General features: G+C 34.7%; 3 protein-coding genes across 4 annotated transcripts in view; 1 reads left to right on the top strand and 2 right to left on the bottom strand.

The window, feature by feature from the left end:
• Window positions 1-37: 37 nt before the first annotated feature.
• LOC119081768 (juvenile hormone epoxide hydrolase 1-like) lies at window positions 38-4340 on the bottom strand. The gene is made up of 9 exons (XM_037190962.1): window positions 4137-4340; window positions 2135-2535; window positions 1985-2076; window positions 1838-1934; window positions 1734-1774; window positions 1653-1672; window positions 1532-1599; window positions 579-823; window positions 38-508 (listed from the first exon to the last, which is right to left on the bottom strand). The coding sequence occupies exons 2-9, from the start codon at window positions 2527-2529 to the stop codon at window positions 54-56; spliced, it is 1413 nt and encodes a 470-aa protein (XP_037046857.1). The 5' UTR covers window positions 2530-2535; window positions 4137-4340; the 3' UTR covers window positions 38-53.
• A 132-nt stretch (window positions 4341-4472) lies between these two features.
• Window positions 4473-11542, top strand: LOC119081757 (protein Cep78 homolog). The gene is made up of 9 exons (XM_037190947.1): window positions 4473-4506; window positions 9345-9633; window positions 9690-9883; window positions 9944-10292; window positions 10356-10560; window positions 10687-10872; window positions 10939-11095; window positions 11227-11403; window positions 11462-11542. The coding sequence occupies exons 2-9, from the start codon at window positions 9393-9395 to the stop codon at window positions 11507-11509; spliced, it is 1557 nt and encodes a 518-aa protein (XP_037046842.1). The 5' UTR covers window positions 4473-4506; window positions 9345-9392; the 3' UTR covers window positions 11510-11542.
• A 1539-nt stretch (window positions 11543-13081) lies between these two features.
• LOC119081745 overlaps window positions 13082-19687 on the bottom strand; it is a 67441-nt gene continuing 60835 nt past the window's right edge. For both annotated transcript variants that reach the window (XM_037190917.1, XM_037190916.1), the window contains 6 exons: window positions 16577-16758; window positions 16328-16515; window positions 15890-16247; window positions 15355-15818; window positions 14889-15291; window positions 13082-14823 (listed from right to left, as the gene is read on the bottom strand). In XM_037190917.1, coding sequence (XP_037046812.1) covers window positions 14496-14823; window positions 14889-15291; window positions 15355-15818; window positions 15890-16247; window positions 16328-16515; window positions 16577-16647 — 1812 coding nt within the window. In that variant the 5' untranslated portion in view covers window positions 16648-16758 and the 3' untranslated portion in view covers window positions 13082-14495. The remainder of the gene's footprint in view (window positions 14824-14888; window positions 15292-15354; window positions 15819-15889; window positions 16248-16327; window positions 16516-16576; window positions 16759-19687) is intronic.

The following is a 19687-nucleotide window of genomic DNA, read 5'->3' on the forward strand; positions in this document are numbered from 1 at the left end:
AGTGTTTAGCAACAAACAAAAGAAAAAAACAGTTTCAATGAATTGCACAACATTTACTTAGTCGATTGGCTAAATTTTTCAACTTTTCTCACAAATTGTACAAAGTCATTGTACAACACTTCCGGAGCTTCTAATGCAATAAAATGGCCTCCTTTTTCATAATAAGTGCTATGGATAAGATTGGGATACTTATCTTTCAATTGCCAATCGAATTGATGGACAATATCATTCTTAAATCTGGCACAACCGACTGGTACATCCGTTGGCACTCTTTCCAAATTATATGCTAGCTGTTGTTGCGTAAATGATTCCGCATAAAGTCTCATCGACGTGGTAATGGAATTGGTGAGGTAGTAAATCATAATATTATCAATGTACGCGTCATACAGATCCTTCCGATTGTCAAGCCCACCATGAGGTAATGATTTGTTGTGCGGATATGTCCATGTTGCAAATTTTTCGAGGATATACGCTGCCATTCCGATTGGGTTATTTGTCAATGCAATTCCTTGTTCCAGAAAAAAATGGGCAAATGAAAAAGAGAATTAAATTTTGTCCGCAGAATATGAAATGCGCACCTATAGTGTCTGGCTTCGTCGACTGTAAATGAAAGTAGCCAGTTTCCACTACAAGATTTTCCAGTTTTTCTGTCAATGGAAAGAAGAAATCCTCGTGCTCTTTTTCAACAAAATATGGTGGATAGAAGCTAGCAATGACGCCTTTGATCGTAGCGAGTGGAGTGTTTACCACGCACATGTTGCTATGATAACCGATTACGTTTTCTGGAAACAATTGCGCAATTGTACTGCCAAGAATGGATCCCCTTTTAGCAATGAAACAGAAAACGTTTTTCATTTTTTGATCAGATAATTAGGATAACCCTTCACAGACGGCAAGCATGTCATTGGTTTAAAATTATCCTATCTATTATTTCTTTTGATCAGAGTAAATCTTGTACTTCAATACATAACTCAGAAAGAAACTCAGAGTATTCCCAGGTGTATGCTTCTTCATTGCCAAATGCATCGACTCTAGATCAGATTCAATGGCGTTAACAACGCACTTCAAGCAAAAGTGATCATAGTCTACAGCTGTCAAATAGAGTGTTTTGCAGTTGTGTTACACCCTGTCAAGCAAAAACCTTAAATCAATTATAGGTCAGCCTCTTTCGAGATATCAGTGTCGAAATATTTGGCATGACTGACAATCATATTGGGCTACTGCGAAATTCTCTGCGATAATCGCTACCGTTTAGTATTGTTGTACAAAAGAAACAAAGAGTGATTTCGTTAGCCTCCGAATATTTTCTATGTTCATACAACGAGCAGGGCTATGTTGTTAACAATCAACTAAAAACTACATAGTGTTCCACACAGAAATATATTGGGATGATAATAAACGGATTATTTAAAAAAAAACTGCAGATTGTACAACGTCAACAGTTTTAACATGTATAGTTGTCGTTATTGCCGATTATAGGCGAAATGTAGCCGTCTGCGATAGGTTAATTGATTTCTTATATTTGACTTACCAGTCGCCTCCCTGAATATAAAATCGTTTATAGCCAAGACGAAGCATAAGGTTTCTTAAAACCACTGCCTAGACAGAAAAGATTTTAGTTTGAAAACATCCATTAGTGCAACAATAAATACCATTTCAGCTACTCCAAATCCTAAAGTAAATTTTGTTTTTCATTTTTGTTTACAAAAAAAAGATTTATCAACGGATCATACCAGTTTTCGAAGAACCTTGTGACCAGGCGAAACCGGGAAGACTAAAAAAATAATTCGATTTTAATGGAATTAGAAAATGTTGAAAAAGGAAGTAGTCTTCGTACCTCGGGGCAATCACTTCAAAAATGGGAGACGTGGCATCAGTGGTTTCCTCAGGTGCAGCTAACATGGGAATAATATCGTAAAACTCCCTTACCGATCCTATTGATTAGATTAGAGTTATTTGGTAATAATAAGGTAATACTGTTTACCTGGCCATCCATGAAGTAGTAGCAAAGGTTTTGGAACTCTTCCCTTAACGCGATCAAGTTCTACTTTGGTGTGAATGTAATGAATGGCTAACCTTAAGAAAAAATCTTGTCTGTTCAATGAATCATAATGAAATTCGAAATAAATTTTACCCTTGAATTACAGTCAAATAATGCGGCAATAAATTCAATGTGTGTTCTCGGTCCCATTTCCATCTTGGCAAATAATCATCTCGCCAGTACTTAATGAATGATTTTAGTTTGTTCGAGTTAATGCCATACTCAAAACCAACACCTTCCAATGATTCGGTTATCAAATCGAAATCTTTTAAATGTTGCTTCAAACGATTAACTGGCTTGTCGAAGTAAATGATTTTTTGGAGGTGAATTTCATCGCTTTCTTTATAGTCGCTTCCGTTTCCTGACCCCCAATATGCGGTTAAATTTAATGTTGGAGGATCAACGGGAGCACATAAATTGTTGTATTGATAAATGAGGATCGCTCCTATCAGGAAAACACTCAACAGGAACATTTGTAGGCAACCCATGGCGAGCTATAAAAAAGTAGAAAAATTGAATGCACTCTTCGAAAAGCCAAGTTTTGGCTTATTTCGTTGAGAAAGTAAAAATGTTGAGAAATGTTTTCCCATTTTTTTTTTTAGAAAAGCTTAGCAAAAGCTTTGATGTCTGAGCTTTGTTTATTTTACGAATGTTGCGAAAGTAACAAGTGTAATAGTGATAGTGATAGTAATAGTGTAAAAGCAGATACACAAGTCTATTTTATGATTAAAAATCTTCGGGTTTCATATACACTATTAAGAGTGATATCGCCAAAACTTGAACCAATTTGAAAACAATGGTTCGGCGATCCAGGATAAGAAATAGGAATCTTTTACTTTTTCGGTTAGTTTCCCATTTTCGGGGTGAACACGTGAAAAGTGATAGCATGTCAAGGGGTGGTGAAAACAGTTTTTTTGTGATAGCTCAAGATAGACATGTTTCTAAGTTGAACATTTGTAGGAATATAGGCCTTTGACAGACCTTCATAAAGAGTATAATCATCGGTATGGGCTTCGACTAATTTTATGGCTTGCAACAGAATTTATCTGAGGTTTATTATATATGGAACGAAAGAGGGTAAGTCCAGCTACAAAACCCGATAGTCAGTTCCGCGGATAAATTCTGTTGCAAGCCAGTAGGACTGTCCAAACATTGACCATATTTTGAGTCATAAGTCCAGAACGGCTGGCGGCCCATACCGATGATTATACTCTTTATGAAGGTCTGTCAAAGGCCTATATTCGTACAAATTTTCAACTTTTAGAAACATGTCTATCTTGAGCTATCACAAAAAAGCTGTTTTCACCACCCCTTGACATGCTATCACTTTTCACATGTTCACCCAGAAAATGGGAAACTAACAGAAAAACTAAAAGATACCTCTTTCTTAGAATTGAAAGACGATTCAAACGAGCTATGGCTTGTCTGGATAGCCGAACCATTGTATTTATTTTCACCAAAATTGGTTCAAGTTTTGGCGATATCACTCTTAATGAATATCGATGCAACATCCAATGTATTCTGGTTTATTGCCTGCGAAAGGCGAAAGTTGCATATCACAAGGAGATTCCCGGCAAATGAACCGAAAATATTCTTTATTTAATGGATCACTTTCGAAGGGGACAAACTGATATGTAATGGTAACTTTCGCGTGGGGCAGTCATTGAACTTATTTAATGAGTACAAACGGGAGGATTAATGCGGGCTGCTCTGCCTTTGATTGTTGCAAAATTCAAACTTGGACACTATACGTCATGATCGGTATTATACGAGGGGGAAACTATACGAGCAAACTATGTCCCAGCTGTTGGAGTACTATTTCGTTCTATTGGTTCTATCGGTAGTCCACTCTTCGGTACTATATGCACTTATGTCCTCACATTTCCCAGATTCTTCAATTAAAGTAAACATGTGGCGGTTTGTTGCTATTTACGAATATTGTCTTTGTATGGCTAAAGGAGATTTATGACACCAAAATAACACGTGTAAAAAAACTCTATTTCAAGACTCTCTGATCTGTTCAACACCAAATAGTTGGAAGATGGTAAGATTTCTGATATTTTCTATTAAATACACCACTTTTACCAAGACTTACTTCGAATTGTTATGCGCTTCCAAATTCGATCACCCAAATTTTTCTAATAAAACCTAGATACTCGAAGCGTTGAAATAATTTCAAGAAACCAACGAGTACTTTATGTCTTACGTGTGCACAGATAAAATGAAAAGAAAACCGACTGATGTTTGGTAATCGAACAGCCGGTTTGATATTCGACTAATTTGTTATCTTAAATGTTTACTAACATACACCATGATGCGGCTGGACGGACAGTATAAGGTAGAATCGGTTGACGAAATCCAATCGACGACAACCTAATAGTCAGGCGGTTATCTGTTATCGATAACGGCGTTGAAATTAAACAGTGAAGGGTCCTTCAAGTGAGCAAAATGTATATTATAGTTAAGTTGTTAAGTGAGAGATTTTTTTATGAAACAATATCCGATATTTTATAGTAAAAGAACAGCTCGTTATATAGATTAACCTGTTACAGACGGCAAGCATATGACCTATTGTAATAGGGTCTATTACTACCATCCATCAAATTGTTTTTAATCAGTTGATTTCAAATCTTGTACTTCAATTTTTTTAACATGTATTTTGCTATATACAGGGCGATTCATTTGTTTTGTGACAATTTTTTAGTTGAGCACCCTGTGTGCTTAAAACGATTATAGTAGTCTGTGAAAAAGTACGTATCCAATCGTTATTATGATGTGTAGGCATGCTACACTCATAGCTGCATAATGACAACTCAGAAAATCTGTTGGTATTTGTATGGTCGAGAACTGTAATTTTCATTATCAATAGAAAGTTGATAAGAATTTATCATTTCTGCAACGTCAACAACAAACATCACATACATGCTAAACATTCACACCTTCAGTACTTGCATAAATTCATCGACAAACCACCAAAAAGTCTCTGTAAAAATGCACACAATTTTTCATACAAAAAATAATTTTTCATCTTTTTTGTACTTCGCTAAAGAGTACCATCAATAAATGGTACTCGTATCAAAATAAATCATATCAAAATAGATACATTGAGCTGAGTTGATTGTTCTGGTCATCCCGCAGAGATGTAGAATGTTTCTGCGGGATGGCTTTAAAGTATTATTTTTAAATTGATGTATGTCGTATTGATATACATCGAAAACTTTGTTGAATTATAGCCTAGGTGAAGCAGAAAAAATGTTTGTTTTGAATAAATCCTTTTAGGAAAAGCAGTTTGATGAAACAAGTATTTTTTCTGAATTTAATGTAAGTGTCATTCGACTGGAGCACTACGATGAAACAAACATTTTGTTTCTTTTGTTATCAGAGGTGATTGCATCTGTTGATAAATTATTGTGAAAGAATTTTAGATGAAACTGGTAATGGTTGCATACATTGGCCAAAATTTGGTGTGCATAATTAGGTTTGCAATTATTATTTGATTTAAATTAATTGAATCTATACGTATTTATGGCTTTGCCGAACCTCTATCAACCGGTGATTTTTTAAATGAATCAATCGAATAGGCATCTCTACACAAAAAAATCTCAGATCCAGCAAAACCGCAGACTGTATTTTCTGAATAAATAAAGGAACTGAGTCTTATCAAAATGTATACGCAAGAAGAAAGAAACGAATTAGTTTGGCTGGTTATAGACGAGAAATTGAGTTTGAGAAAGGCAGCCGAAAGGTTTCATCAATCGCACCCCCATCGGCCTATTCCGAGTGCCAACACAATTGCTGAAATTTTGAAGAAAATTAGATCCACCGGTTCTGTTGTCGATCGACCCAAATCAGGAAGACCACGATCAGCTACAAATGAAAACAATGAAATTATGGTTCTGGGATCTGTTGCGCTAAAAAGCCAGCAGAGCTTAAAAGAAATTTCTTACGAAACCGGAATCAGTATGACATCGGTTGGTCGTATCTTACGACGGTATAAATTCCATCCTTATGGAGTAACTTTGGTTCAGGAGCTCAGCGAAAACGATTTCAAACTACGAATGGATTTTTGCGAAAATATGGAGTTGCTAATAAGAAACGATGATTTCGTCAAGAACATTTGCTTTTCCGACGAATCTACCTTTTTTCTAAACGGTTATGTCAACCGCCATAACATGAGGTATTGGTGTCGGCGAAATCCATTCGAGTATCGTGTAGAGCACACTCAAACACCGTTGAAATCAATGGCATGGGCAGGAATTTTGGGTCGTAGAATTATCGGTCCATTTTTTATTGACGGTAATTTAAACGGTCAAAAATATTTGGATTTGTTGCAAAATGATGTTGTGCCAGCTATTAGAGATGCCGCTGCCGATCAGAACATCGACTTCAATGATGTGGTCTTCCAGCAAGACGGAGCTCCCGCCCATTTCGCTGTAATTGTTAGAAATTATCTGGATCAAACATTTCCGAATAGATGGATTGGCAGATCTGGACCGATACTTTGGCCGCCTAGGTCACCCGATATGACCCCATTAGACTTTTTCTTATGGGGTTATTTGAAAGACCGCGTCTTTCGAACAAAACCGGCCAACCTACAAGAAATGCAACATCGAATTATCGAAAACTGTCAGATCCCAGATGATAATATGTTTGATCGGGTAATGGAGTCATTTAAAACAAGATTGTTCGTTTGTATGGAGCAAGAAGGCAAGCAGTTCGAACATTTACTATAAGGTTCATTCCCACATGTTGAGCCTGTTCTGTTTGTAATAAATTTTAAATTTCTTTCGATCAAGTCTATGTTTCGCAATGATACCTCAATTTGGCTGAAATTTGGTTCAAATTTGGCTGAAACTTGGTTCAAATGACACTTTAATTTGACTAAAATTTAACTGAAATTTGGTTCAAATTTAACTCAAATTTGGTTTAAATTTAGCTGAAACTTGGTTTAAATGACACTTTAATTTGACTAAAATTTAACTGAAATTTGGCTCCAATTTAACTCAAATTTGACTCAAATTAAACTCAAATCTGGTTCAAATTTAGCTGAAACTTGGTTTAAATGACACTTTAATTTGACTAAAATTTAACTGAAATTTGGCTCAAATTTAACTGAAATTTGGTTCAAATTTAGCTGAAATTTGGCTCAAATTTAACTGAAATTTGGCTCAAATTTAACTGAAATTTGGTTCAAATTTAACTGAAATTTGGCTCAAATTTAGCTGAAATTTGGCTCAAATTTAACTGAAATTTGGTTCAAATTTAGCTGAAACTTGGTTCAAATTTAGCTGAAATTTGGCTCAAATTTAACTGAAATTTGGTTCAAATTTAACTGAAATTTGGCTCAAATTTAGCTGAAATTTGGCTCAAATTTAACTGAAATTTGGTTCAAATTTAGCTGAAATTTGGCTCAAATTTAACTGAAATTTGGTTCAAATTTAACTGAAATTTGGCTCAAATTTAGCTGAAATTTGGCTCAAATTTAACTCAAATTTGACTCAAATTAAACTCAAATTTGGTTCAAATTTAGCTGAAACTTGGTTTAAATTACACTTTAATTTGACTAAAATTTAACTGAAATTTGACTAAAATTTAACTCAAATTTGGTTCAAACTTAACTGAAATTTGTTTCAAATTTATCTGAAATTTGGTTCAAATTTAGCTGAAATTTGGCTCAAATTTAACTGAAATTTGGTTCAAATTTAATTGAAATTTGGTTCAAATTTAACTGAAATTTGGCTCAAATTTAGCTGAAATTTGGCTCAAACTTAACTGAAATTTGGCTCAAACTTAACTGAAATTTGGTTCAAATTTAACTGAAATTTGGTTCAAATTTAACTGAAATTTGGTTCAAATTTAACTGAAATTTGGTTTAAATTTAGCTGAAACTTGGCTCAAATTTAACTGAAATTTGGCTCAAATTTAACTCAAATTTAACTAAAATTTGGTTCAAATTTAGCTGAAATTTGGCTCAAACTTAACTGAAATTTGGTTCAAACTTAACTGAAATTTGGTTCAAATTTAACTAAAATTTGGTTCAAATTTGACTGAAATTTGGTTCAAATTTAGCTGAAATTTGGTTCAAATTTAGTTGAAACTTGGCTCAAATGTCACTTAAATTTGGCTCAAACTTAACTCAAATTTGATTCGAATTTGACTGAAATTTGGTTCAAATTTAGCTGAAATTTGGTTCAAATTTAGTTGAAACTTGGCTCAAATGTCACTTAAATTTGGCTCAAACTTAACTCAAATTTGATTCGAATTTAGCTGAAACTTGGTTCAAATGTCACTTAAATTTCGCTAAAATTTTACTGAAATTTAGTTCAAATCTAGCTGAAATTTTGTTAACTGAAACTTGGTTCAAATGTCACTTTAGAAGGTTATCTCAATTCACTCATACTTTCTTAAGGATCGTACAAGTGTTTCAGCCAAATTTAAGTAAAATTTGAACTAAGCTTTAGCTAAATTTCAGTTAAATTTGAGCCAAATTTCAGTTCCAATTCAGCCAAATGTCTCTTCAAATTTGAGCTAAATTGTCCTACAAGGGTTTTAAAATTTAACTAATCTAAGTGAAAATCGGTTAAATAGCTCTTAAATTATAGCCACATTTCAATAATAAACTTTTCCAGTGAAAATTGAGCCAATTATGTCTTGCCAAATGTGAACGTGAAAACCCACATTGAAAACAGTGCAGCTGGAATCACTGTATTACACAAGGACTGTCGTACGATTCCATTGATGAATTGGTCGCTTTTTAAAAATCTTGTCTGAATTTCAGGCTCCATCTGAAATCTTTTGAACCAATTTGCAGATTTGATTATTCTAAATTTATCGTAGAGCCGGATTGATGTTATCGACGGATTTCTTGTTTGGTTAGGTAAAGCAAATTCAATCTGTTGTTTACATTCGGCAGTGCCATTACGCTCCGGTCCACCACAAAATGATAATTCAGTTATTAAAACATTGTCAATCATAAAAATTAATTTGATTTGATACCTACATTTAACGTTAAATGGGTTGTAAGCACAATTATTTTTGTTGTACATCAAACAACACAAAAAAAAAACTAATGACAGACATGACGGACGCAGTTACACTGTTACTACAGCAGTTACAAGGTACACTGAACTAGGTGGCTGCGTACAGTACGCGACAAAACACCGGGTTCACATTAAATTTTTATGAAAATTTTGTCACAAGACATTTGAAAGCCCCTGTATAAAGGACCATAATTACTCAGAGCTTGTCATTACTTTTGTCGTCGTTATCGATCAGATGAATGTTACATTGCGACAGGTTAAAGTAGGCACAGGTTCAATTCTTACAATAAAAGTTAAAACAGCTTATCAAGATGAGTCAAAGCACATTAAACGTGATAAAGAACCTGAATAACTCATTCCATAACAAATACTTGACTCTTTGCAAACGAAAGAACGTTTTGCCGAATCACGAAATTATAAAAAATAAATTAAAATTGGAAGTCGTTGCTGAGCGAATGAAAATTTATGAATGGCAGATCGTAACCAAGGCATTGGAACAAGATAATTCATTGCAAAGCATAGAAATTGTATCAAGGAGACCCGTTCAGTGTGGTTGGAGGATTTGCATGGTTTTCCTTAGTGTTCGTTTTTATCTAACTTATTTTTAGTGCGAGAACAAATTCATACTGAGAAGAGATGTCGTGATATTGCTGCTAAGGGTGACCCATTGATTTCCACTAAATATTTATTCTGTCCTTTGGTCCGATCTATATCCAATTGCGTGAAAGACAGTACGGAAATACAAAGTCTTGCATTAGAAGGACTTCCATTGACTGTGGAGTACATTCAATCAATCGCAAATGTAAGTTGACTTTCTACGTAGTTGCGCTTGCCGGATATACAACGGGCTACTGTATTTTAGGCAATTCTACAAAACAATTCTTTAAAAATGCTAAGTTTTGCGCGCAGTAACTTGATGGACGATGGATGTGTAATTGTTTGTTCCACAATCAAGCATTTATCGCACATAGAAAAAATCAATTTTTCGTATTGTGACCTAACGGAAATTTCGGCTGCTCCCATTGGCAATTTGATTAAATATCAAACAATCAACCGGTACTCAGAGGAATGGATCAAATCTTTTCGTTACCAAGATGTTAGTGATACACTGCCGGGATTGAAATGCTTAGTTTTAAATGGAAATGAAGAGCTCGGTGATAAGGGATTGCAACGAATCATCATGGAACTGAAAGATGACGAATGGATGAAAGGTACAGTAAAACTTACTCTCGCGCAAGGAACTCAATTATTTTCAAAAAATATTTTAATATAAGCTATTGAGTTCCAAAACTGTGGTCTAACTGACAATGGTGGTTCGTCTATAATCGATTGTCTGAAATGTAATAAAACTCTAACGGTTTTCGACGTTGGTTCCAATCCAAAAATGAGCCGACGAATTTTTAATGAAATTCAAAAAATGTTGGGAGCTGACCCAGATACGTTCGAAATTGATCGGAAGGAGAGCACCATGAAATTGAGGTAAAATTTTAAACGATTAAGGTCTAGAAAGAAGGTGCAAAGGATAACGATGTCGTTGATAATCATCTAAGCTTTCCTTCTTCTCAACGGAAACCTTTTCGTAAAGAACAACCTTTTCTTAATTAGGGAGGCAATTGATGTGTTGGAGCAGCGTTTGGAAATCGAAACAGCAAATCGTGAACAGGCTAACAAAATGAATATTCAACTGCACAATAAGTTGAAGAAAGCTAAAGAGATAAAAAATAAGGAAGTAGACCTACCACCCGGATATTTGCTGATTAACGAAGAAGTGCTGAATGCTATACACAAACAGTAAGCGTGTAGATCAAAACGAGTGTGAGGTTGTGTATCCATTTTGCTTCAAAACTTCGTTTTCAGGTTAGATGATCTTAGGCGCGATAAACATAATCCGAAAGACGGGCATGATCCATTTACTACAGACATTCGTGTTCGAATGTCTGAACAATCAGTCTGTGGCGATTCGTATGAAATGCAGAACGTACAAATCCACCAAGGAATGAGTAGGACAATTCAGGTTACTCTTACATTTATATAAAATTATGTTAGCTTTCTGTGCCTATCTGAAGCAATTTCACTTTCTGCAGTGCCAATTCAAATTTCGAACATACGCCTTTCCCTCCTTATTAATGTAAAAAACTATTGTAGCAAGAATATGGAAATCATGGAGATGCAACGGCCGAGAATCGAAATCATGGAGATGCAACGGCCGAGAATCACACTGAAAGTAATAATATTGCCGATAGCACAATAATTTCCGAAGATGAAGCGAATTTGTTCAAAGTGAACATGGGCCAAATGAAGAGTGTATACACAATGTTGAACGTAATGTCATTAAAATGTCAAAAGTCTAGCTCTCTCTCCAGTAAGACATTCTTTTCAGGAACCCATTGCCAGTGACGACGGGAGTGTCCATTCGGATCAAAATTAAAATTGTCAGAATAAATTGAAAAATGTAATTGTCGATCGATGTTTTAATCGACCCTTACCTTAAGAATCCTGACAGTCAAGTATTTCGTAGTTAATCTCAGGGCGGCAAGCATATCATACAAGTATTGAATCTGTCACTTTTTTTGTTGAAATTATTTCAACAGATCGATTTAAAATCTATTACTTCATTAGTTTCAACATCATATTTGCTATATAAAACCACATTATAGCGAGTGATCGATCATACATTGTTTCTATCGTTTCTGTTACTAACAGATGACATAAAATTGCTGAACTCTTTTTTTTCTTGCGGTGTCAGTACCAAGGAAATTATATACGCATTGTGAAATCAAGTTTCTGACTCTCGAATAAGTGTTAATAACACGGGTAGCAAGTAAAAGGCGAAGTATTCAAAAGTATAAAAATTCATTGGTCAGTACTCTCAAAATTGCTATTATGACAAAGAAGAGGAAGTGCATCAGTGACTTAATTATGTCCCACAATATCGGGAGCATAATCCTATTCGATTATGCCCCTTTGAGAACGTTGAAAAAATTTCCTTGGAATTCAGTCAATAACGGAACAGTATCACTATCGTAGAATCAAATTCATTCAAATGTGTAAATATATTCGGATATTCGTATTCGAAACTGATTGATACAATAGTTATTTGTTTAAAGAAGGGAGAAAGTAGGATTTTTTACGAGAGTGAAGAGAGGTGAACTGGTGAACACAACGTTTTCTTGCTTCCAAATGAGAAAACTAGGGTTTTGCAACGAACTCTGATATCATAATTTCTCCATAGTTCCAATTTTAAATGGCTTGATCATAGAAAACATTATCACAGTACACAGTGCGGGTTGGATAACTGAATTATAAGAGTTATGCGGGGTAAGTGAATTTTGAGAGTGAATAAGTGAATTACGCAGAAAAGTACATGAATTTGACAGAGAATGAATAAAAGAAGTCAGATGTCTACAAAACTGAATATTCACACCACATATTAGGTGTCTTATTAGAAGCATAACATTTTTATCTGTTAACCTACAACCTACGGAAGAAAAGTTGGAGATTTCATTTCGATGGTGTTGTTCGGGCTCAACGAGTACCACAAGTCACCCAATAAGCTAATTTCTTACTTTTTCCTAGGTTAATACATCTAGGAAATTTCTTTTTCTCGGTGACAAGTGGCTCTCGGTACGCTCTGGCCACAAACAACATCATCGAAATGAAATTCCCAACTTTTTCCTCTCTCGGTGAACAAATAACTATTTCATCCGTTCGTGGCCGTCGCCATTTTTCTAAACTAAAACAAAGAGAGAGAGAGAGATAGAGAAAGAAATTTTCTCACCTGAATTGCCATCAGAGATAGCGTCAAAAAACGCCATCGTTTCACCGCATTTGAGTGAAGAAAATAAAGTTATTCACGCCGCACGAATGAATATGTTGGATCTTTAGCTCTAGTTGGAACTCTCTATTTTATTGGTAAACAAATAACCATTCCTTCTCTGGGAGGTCCACCTTGGTCAACGCTTGAAAGAGACTATTAATGAATGAAACGTCGTTAAATTTATTGGATTTTGTTTGAATTTTATTTTTCATTTAAAAACTATTTTGGACATTTAATGCAAATATACAATCAGAAAAGTAATTAAAAGCCATATTTCTGGCTGATTATGAAACGAAAAGTAAAAATTGCATTTGCTCGGTCACTTGACTGAGACACATCTCGGTGTATATATCCGAACAAAATAGAACGAAACTTTGTATCGCAATATACACAGGTGTGCTCAATCACAGGATTACTTTCAAAACAATAACATTTCAATCGACTAGAACATCTAGTGGAGCAAACGAACTTGTACTTTTCACTTTTGATATTTTGTAAAATATTTTTTTTTGTTTTCATTTTCTTTTGAAATTTCTGGACATAAATTATGTAAATTTTAGCTGTGCTGTGCTACGGATAAAGGTCTATTTTAATGTAATTATGTGACACTAAAATGGATTTCAATAAGTGAATGGATAAAAGTTTTAATAAATTTAAATTGTTGTGTGTCTGTCTACGCAAAAATTGATTCTTACATTGAAATACTAATGCTGTACCACAGCCGTTTATCCAAGACGAATGGCGAAAAATGTTTTGATTTTTAATTTTTGTCATAAGTTTATAAAATGTACAAAAAAAACGTTGAATTAAAATTAAGAAAATTATTTATTTTCATTTCTTTGCTTTGATCTGGCTTTCGGGATATATAAGATAATTCTAAATAATAAAAAACACAATCGACATTTTAAACGCACGACGATTTAAATTTAAACAAAAAATTAATTAAATTCTAGTTATAATAAGAAATCACATAAAAAGACTACAAAACTTAAATAATTTTTCATCCTTACACGTTTGACGATTTATAACTTACGTTCTATGTGGATAGAGATATGTTGATATTTTATTTAATGCTATTCACAGTATACAGCAGGACAGAAAGAGGACAAAAATTGTTGCTTTTGTGTGTGATGTCGTGAAAATGTAATTTTAATTTCTAAGTGCAAACGGGTGGAAGTAGCTTACGCTTTAGATATGGCTATTTTCATCTAATTAACCTCTTACAAACGGTAGGCATTTCCCCATAACATCGTCAAATCGGTTGTTCCTGTTGTTTAAAGTATGGACTGGTTCATGTAAGAGAATATTACGTCCGTGGGTCCAAATTTTTATTTCGACGAGTGAGGACGTTATAACTCGTAACCTTTTGTCGTCATTATTGATAACAAGTGAATGCAACCGTTCGTAAAAGACGTAACACTGTATTGACTAAACAATTTAATTGCATCTTCCTGAAACTTTGTAAGCTACCTCTGATTCTGGAATACATTTCTCTCGACTTAACAAACATATTTAATTACTGTCCCACAATGACAGATTTCTTTCTTTCTTTTTTTACGCACAATCAGTACATTTGCCATCAAAACATCAAAAATTTCTACAAATAGAGAGTCCCCTGCTGATGATGATCGTAATGGTGTACGTAAAGCTTTTTCTTCGACTTCTCTTTTTGTGGCCGTAATTCCCACACCAAATTCGACAAACTTCTCGGTCGTGACAATCGGCGCGTTTTCTTCTCTGGCAACTTTGAATCACCAGAAGTGCGTCCTCCACTTCGTGACGAATCTAGCGTTCCTTCACGAGCACATTGGGTACTAGCACTTTTGGTCAATTGATGGCTTTTCTCCTGACATTTTGACGGAATGGAAATGGGAGTGGTTGAAGCGGACTCTGGTGTCAGTTGGAGACTGCTAAGACTTTTGTACCTGGTACGAAATCATAATTTAGAAAGAGGCGAAAAAAAATTGTGCGAAGCTTTCGAGCAACATACCTGATGTGAAACAATGGACTTTGGGGCTCAAGTGCTTCCTTACTGTTGTTAATTATGAGTCCGGGTGAATTTCCGTTTAGCTGCTTCTGATGGCTGTTATTTTTTACGTACAACTTGGGCAACGTTGGCCGTTGTCGTTTTTCCGGTAACTTTTTTCCTGGAATCGTTTCAATTGGAGGTGGGATCGGCTTATCATCGTCGTTGTTGTTGTTATTGTTGTGGCCATTGTAATGCTGATAATGGTTCTTTTTGTTAACGGATTCGATGCTGTTATTGTTAGTTTTGATCAGGCTATAGTTGCCACTATCTGGCTGGGATTTAGTATTGTCAGTAGATTTGTTCGAATGAGGTGGTTCGATGATTGGTTCGAAACGGTTCAGATTTTTTGGAAGAGGCGCAAATCCTGTAAATTAAAAATAAATTAAAGCTGATCGGGATATGCATGTCTGCGATATAATGGTCATACCTCTAACATAATCATAGATTTGATCGATATCATCGTAGTCATCGGCTATCGGTGTCTTGTTTGAATGATGAATGCTTCGGGTTGAATCACAGCTCATGCTTTTTCTTAGAACATAACTACTTTCTAGACCTGAGATGATTGTTGGTACATGTCGGCTATTCGATTTAGCCTCTTTCTTCTCTTTATCAGTGAGCTTTACGTCAACAATCTGTAGTCTATCCCGCGCGTCCGACAATAACCGTTGAGCTTTCTCTAAAAATCTCGAATATTCCATGAACGTTTCGAGTTGATCCATGTTCTTAGCTCGCTGAAGTTTTATTTTAGCATTCAAAGGGACCGCTACAAGATCGGTGTCTTTTTGCAGTGGCAGGGCAAATACTCTATCAACTTCTACGCAACCGAGAAGTCGTAGTTCTGGCACAAATGGTTGTTTTAATCCTTTTGGAGCTGTTCCATGGACTAACCTATTTAGAGAAAAAAATATTGCATGGCTACAGAGTCCACCCACTAAAAATGTAAATCTGTCGAATCCTACCTTACAATTACTGGCAAACGTTTCTTCAATAAATTTTTCACCGAATGAACACCACTAATACTGTCTTCCTTAGCAATTGGTGAAAATTTCGCTTTGGCTTCAAGGGGCAAATTGATGATTTCATCTTTCAATGTTTTACATTTCAAATATTTCCCATTGTCGTACATTGTTGTCAGAATTTCACCAGCATGAATAGTTTTCATCAGATGGTTGCAACGAAATGTTTCACGAACTAGAACACGTAAATTTGGTTTCCGCGACAGATCCAACACATTATCGATGCAACGCGTTGATCTGCCATCTTCGCTAAGCAGTTCAAAGTAGCCAGGATAGGTTTCGGGTATAAGAACTTTTGGTCCTGGGAAATAGAATTGTCGATCTTAGTTTCCTTCATATTTTTTCTTTTAACTATCCGATCTCAGTTGGATCTGTACTCACCGACATTAGATGGCTTTCGTCCTTCTTTAATCTTAATTGGTTGAGCTAGAATCTGGTACTTTTTCCCGGCATTTAAAAACAATGCTGTGCTTTGTAGGGAGGGATTTGATAGAGTTGGCACACCCAAGTTTTGATGTTGCCCTTTGACGATTTTTGCAACAGCTGGTAAGTCAGTTTTTGCAAAATCTCTGTAAAATTTGGTTTATTTAATGAGTTTCCTCGATTCGCGATTGGCTTCAAAGTATCTACCTTAAATAAACCGGGATGGTATCACCGAATCTAGAGGCAGCTAACGTTATCTGACCGTCAGTAGCAGCCATTTTATCATTTGCTTTCAATGATTTCTGTCCATAAACTAGTGTTACATTTTAGAATCGGCAGCTTAACATCAAATTTACTCTCTCCGATCTGTTGAATCCTTTAACGGCAATCTGAAAAACATAAGAACATTCTATTAACTTAACGTCCAAAGTTTTAATTTTTTACTTTTATTGACTTTAATGAAATATGTGGATGTTGAGAGAGAGCATCTTATCTCTCTAGTCAAACTCTAATGCTTAAATAGTCAGTAAATATAAAAATAAATAAAAAGTTGAAAGGTTGCGTGTGAATTTTGTTGGTTCGAGACGAGGCGAGGTCAATAAATACATGAAAACGTGACTTTTCATTTTTGTGCCGAGCTACGTAATTGTTTGGAGATTGTTATTTTGCCACGAGGAATTATAGCCCTTGCCTTCGGCTCGGGCTACAAATGTCCCTCTCGGCAAAATAAAAATCTCCGAAAAAAGACGTAATGTATACTATTACATGCTTGTGACATCGAAAGGAGTGCTTGAAAGGACAACGAACGCTAGCTCAAGCTCAGCTAAACGATCAATTCTTGTCGGTGTTATAGGAATAGGTGTGATTATAAGACGTAATAAATGTTTGGGTCATTGTACCAATGTACTTTCAGTGTCTTACAGAATAAATTCAAATAGATAGGTGCTTAATGACAGAAATATTTGCGGTTAGATCATGAACACCTAAACCGAGATCCAAACGAAAACGAATCACAGATTCTTGTTCTTAGCAGGTACATATATTTAATGTGGTGGAGAAAAACGAATTGGCAAATTGCGATACATTAGAGGAGAAAAAAAAATTGCGTCTGCACAGTCCGTCGGTCATTTTTCACTACATTGATTTAAATAACGTTGTTTCGGTGCTGGCAGAAAATATTCTTTGGTAAAAATTAATGTTATAACTTACAAGGTAGATCCATATCATTGCTAATAGCATTCAATTTTTCATGTCGAAGTGACCATAAATCATTCTAATTTACACTTCTCGATCTTTTTTAATTATAACGCAAAAAGTACGTTATGTGTCTAACATTAAAATGAAATAATGTTAAGGAGACCAGTATTTATTAGCAAGTAAAGACCTTCCATGATCAAACGTATACGCACAAAATTCAACGCTGTTAAAGACAGTGCTTCATTTGTTCGTTAAAGTTATTAAAATCATAAAAGTGTTAAATTTATTATAGAAATTATTATTACAACCTACTCCGCTATCATTAATCTAATTTAATTCCATAGCAGAATAGAACCGTTTTCAAGTTTATTGCTAATAACCTTCTAGCCTCGTAGAGCTCGAACATTTTAATGTAAATAAATATTTTCATTTATGCTGTGTGTACACATCATGTATCATAACATGACCTTTGTCTGTCGTGCGCCAAAGATGTTTGCATTTAATAATAATATTTTTTTTTGTCTACGAAACTTTCTTCGAAACATTTCTTAATTAATATTATTACCAACTGTCCGCAAGCAATCTGAAACAGTGATGTACTAAATAGATGTAGCTTCTTAAGCCAGTCACAAGTAGTACATTTTTGGCGTGATTAAGATCTAACGAAAAAAACGAGTTGGAAATTAAAATGTATAGGATACTCTGTCGCAAAGGACTGTGAAGCTTTTTAATTATCAGTTGTGGCAAGATTATAATGAGTTGGACTGACATTGTTAGATAATTATAATTCCACATCTTTGTCGTCAATATTTCAAAGAAGATATTAAATTTCCAAAGATCTCAGACAATTTACTTGCAGACACGTAGACACTCAAAAAAATGCTTCAATACAAAAATCAAGGAACTAAAACAATTGTTTTGTGAAATTTTAAAAAACGAGTTTGTTTAACACACTTTCTTCTTAAAAAAAATAAAAACGACCTAAAAAAAATCTAATAAAAATGTAATAGTGCGTTAATATATGGCAAGCATGTGCCGAGTATTTAATCACAGATATGTGTAGTTTCATGAAAACAATATCCATAAATCTCAAGTAGCGTAAAAATATAAAATAGTTTATAAAAATTGACATTAACATAAAGAAAACTTTTGTTTCATGGAAGAAATTTAACAGAAAAAATAAATTCAAAACGTAAAATAATCAATGTAACACTGTCACTATGATTTACGGTTGTTCCTACACTTAGCAAAAGTAATTTCCCAACAATTAACGCTCTGTGTTAAATGGGCTGTTTGTTAGACATTCAATCTACAATTCAAGTGCATATGAACTAACTTTACCACTGTTGAATACGTAAATTCTAATGACTGTACGGTACTGTAAAAGCGAAACGATTTTATTTCTAATGTATGGTTTCCGAGGGGTTAATAACTGCCTAAAATTGTGTGCTACAAATACAAATTTCATAAACAATTCCATTAACTACACCAATGACATACGGTTACTCATCTGTTATCGATAACGACGACAAAAATAATGACAGTTGAAGTATAAGATCTGAAATCAACAGATTAAAAATACTTTGTTGATCAATGGAAGTAATAGACCCGATAAAAGTACTGGTCATATGCTTGTCGTCTGTAACGAGTTAAGAGAACAGACAACACAAGTCAGAACGCTACAACCATTTTCGTCTTCGTAGTCGATAACAGATGACTATATACGATTTGCTACTTTTAAAGTCTACGGAGTTCGATGTCTGTGCGACACGGTTTTTAATCTGTCAGATACGGCTGTTCATCTGTTGTCGAACGACGATAAAAATAATGACAAGCTCTGGGTAACATGGTCCGTTATATAGTAAAATACATGTTAAAAAAATTGAAGTACAAGATTTGAAATCAACCAATTAAAAATACTTTGATAGATGGAAGTAATAGACCCGATACTGGTCATATACTTGCAGTCTGTAACAGGTTAAACCATTTGTTTATGTCAAACCTGTCACAAATTTTGAAAAAGTGACTCTACTTATGTTACGAAAAACGAAGAAAAAGCTGGACACCTTCTGTGGACAGAATCTTTTATATAACATCAGTTCATTGATCTGTTCGAAACAT

The sequence above is a fragment of the Bradysia coprophila genome, unplaced genomic scaffold (genome assembly GCF_014529535.1).
Source record: "Bradysia coprophila strain Holo2 unplaced genomic scaffold, BU_Bcop_v1 contig_358, whole genome shotgun sequence".
NCBI classification, from domain to species: domain Eukaryota; kingdom Metazoa; phylum Arthropoda; class Insecta; order Diptera; family Sciaridae; genus Bradysia; species Bradysia coprophila.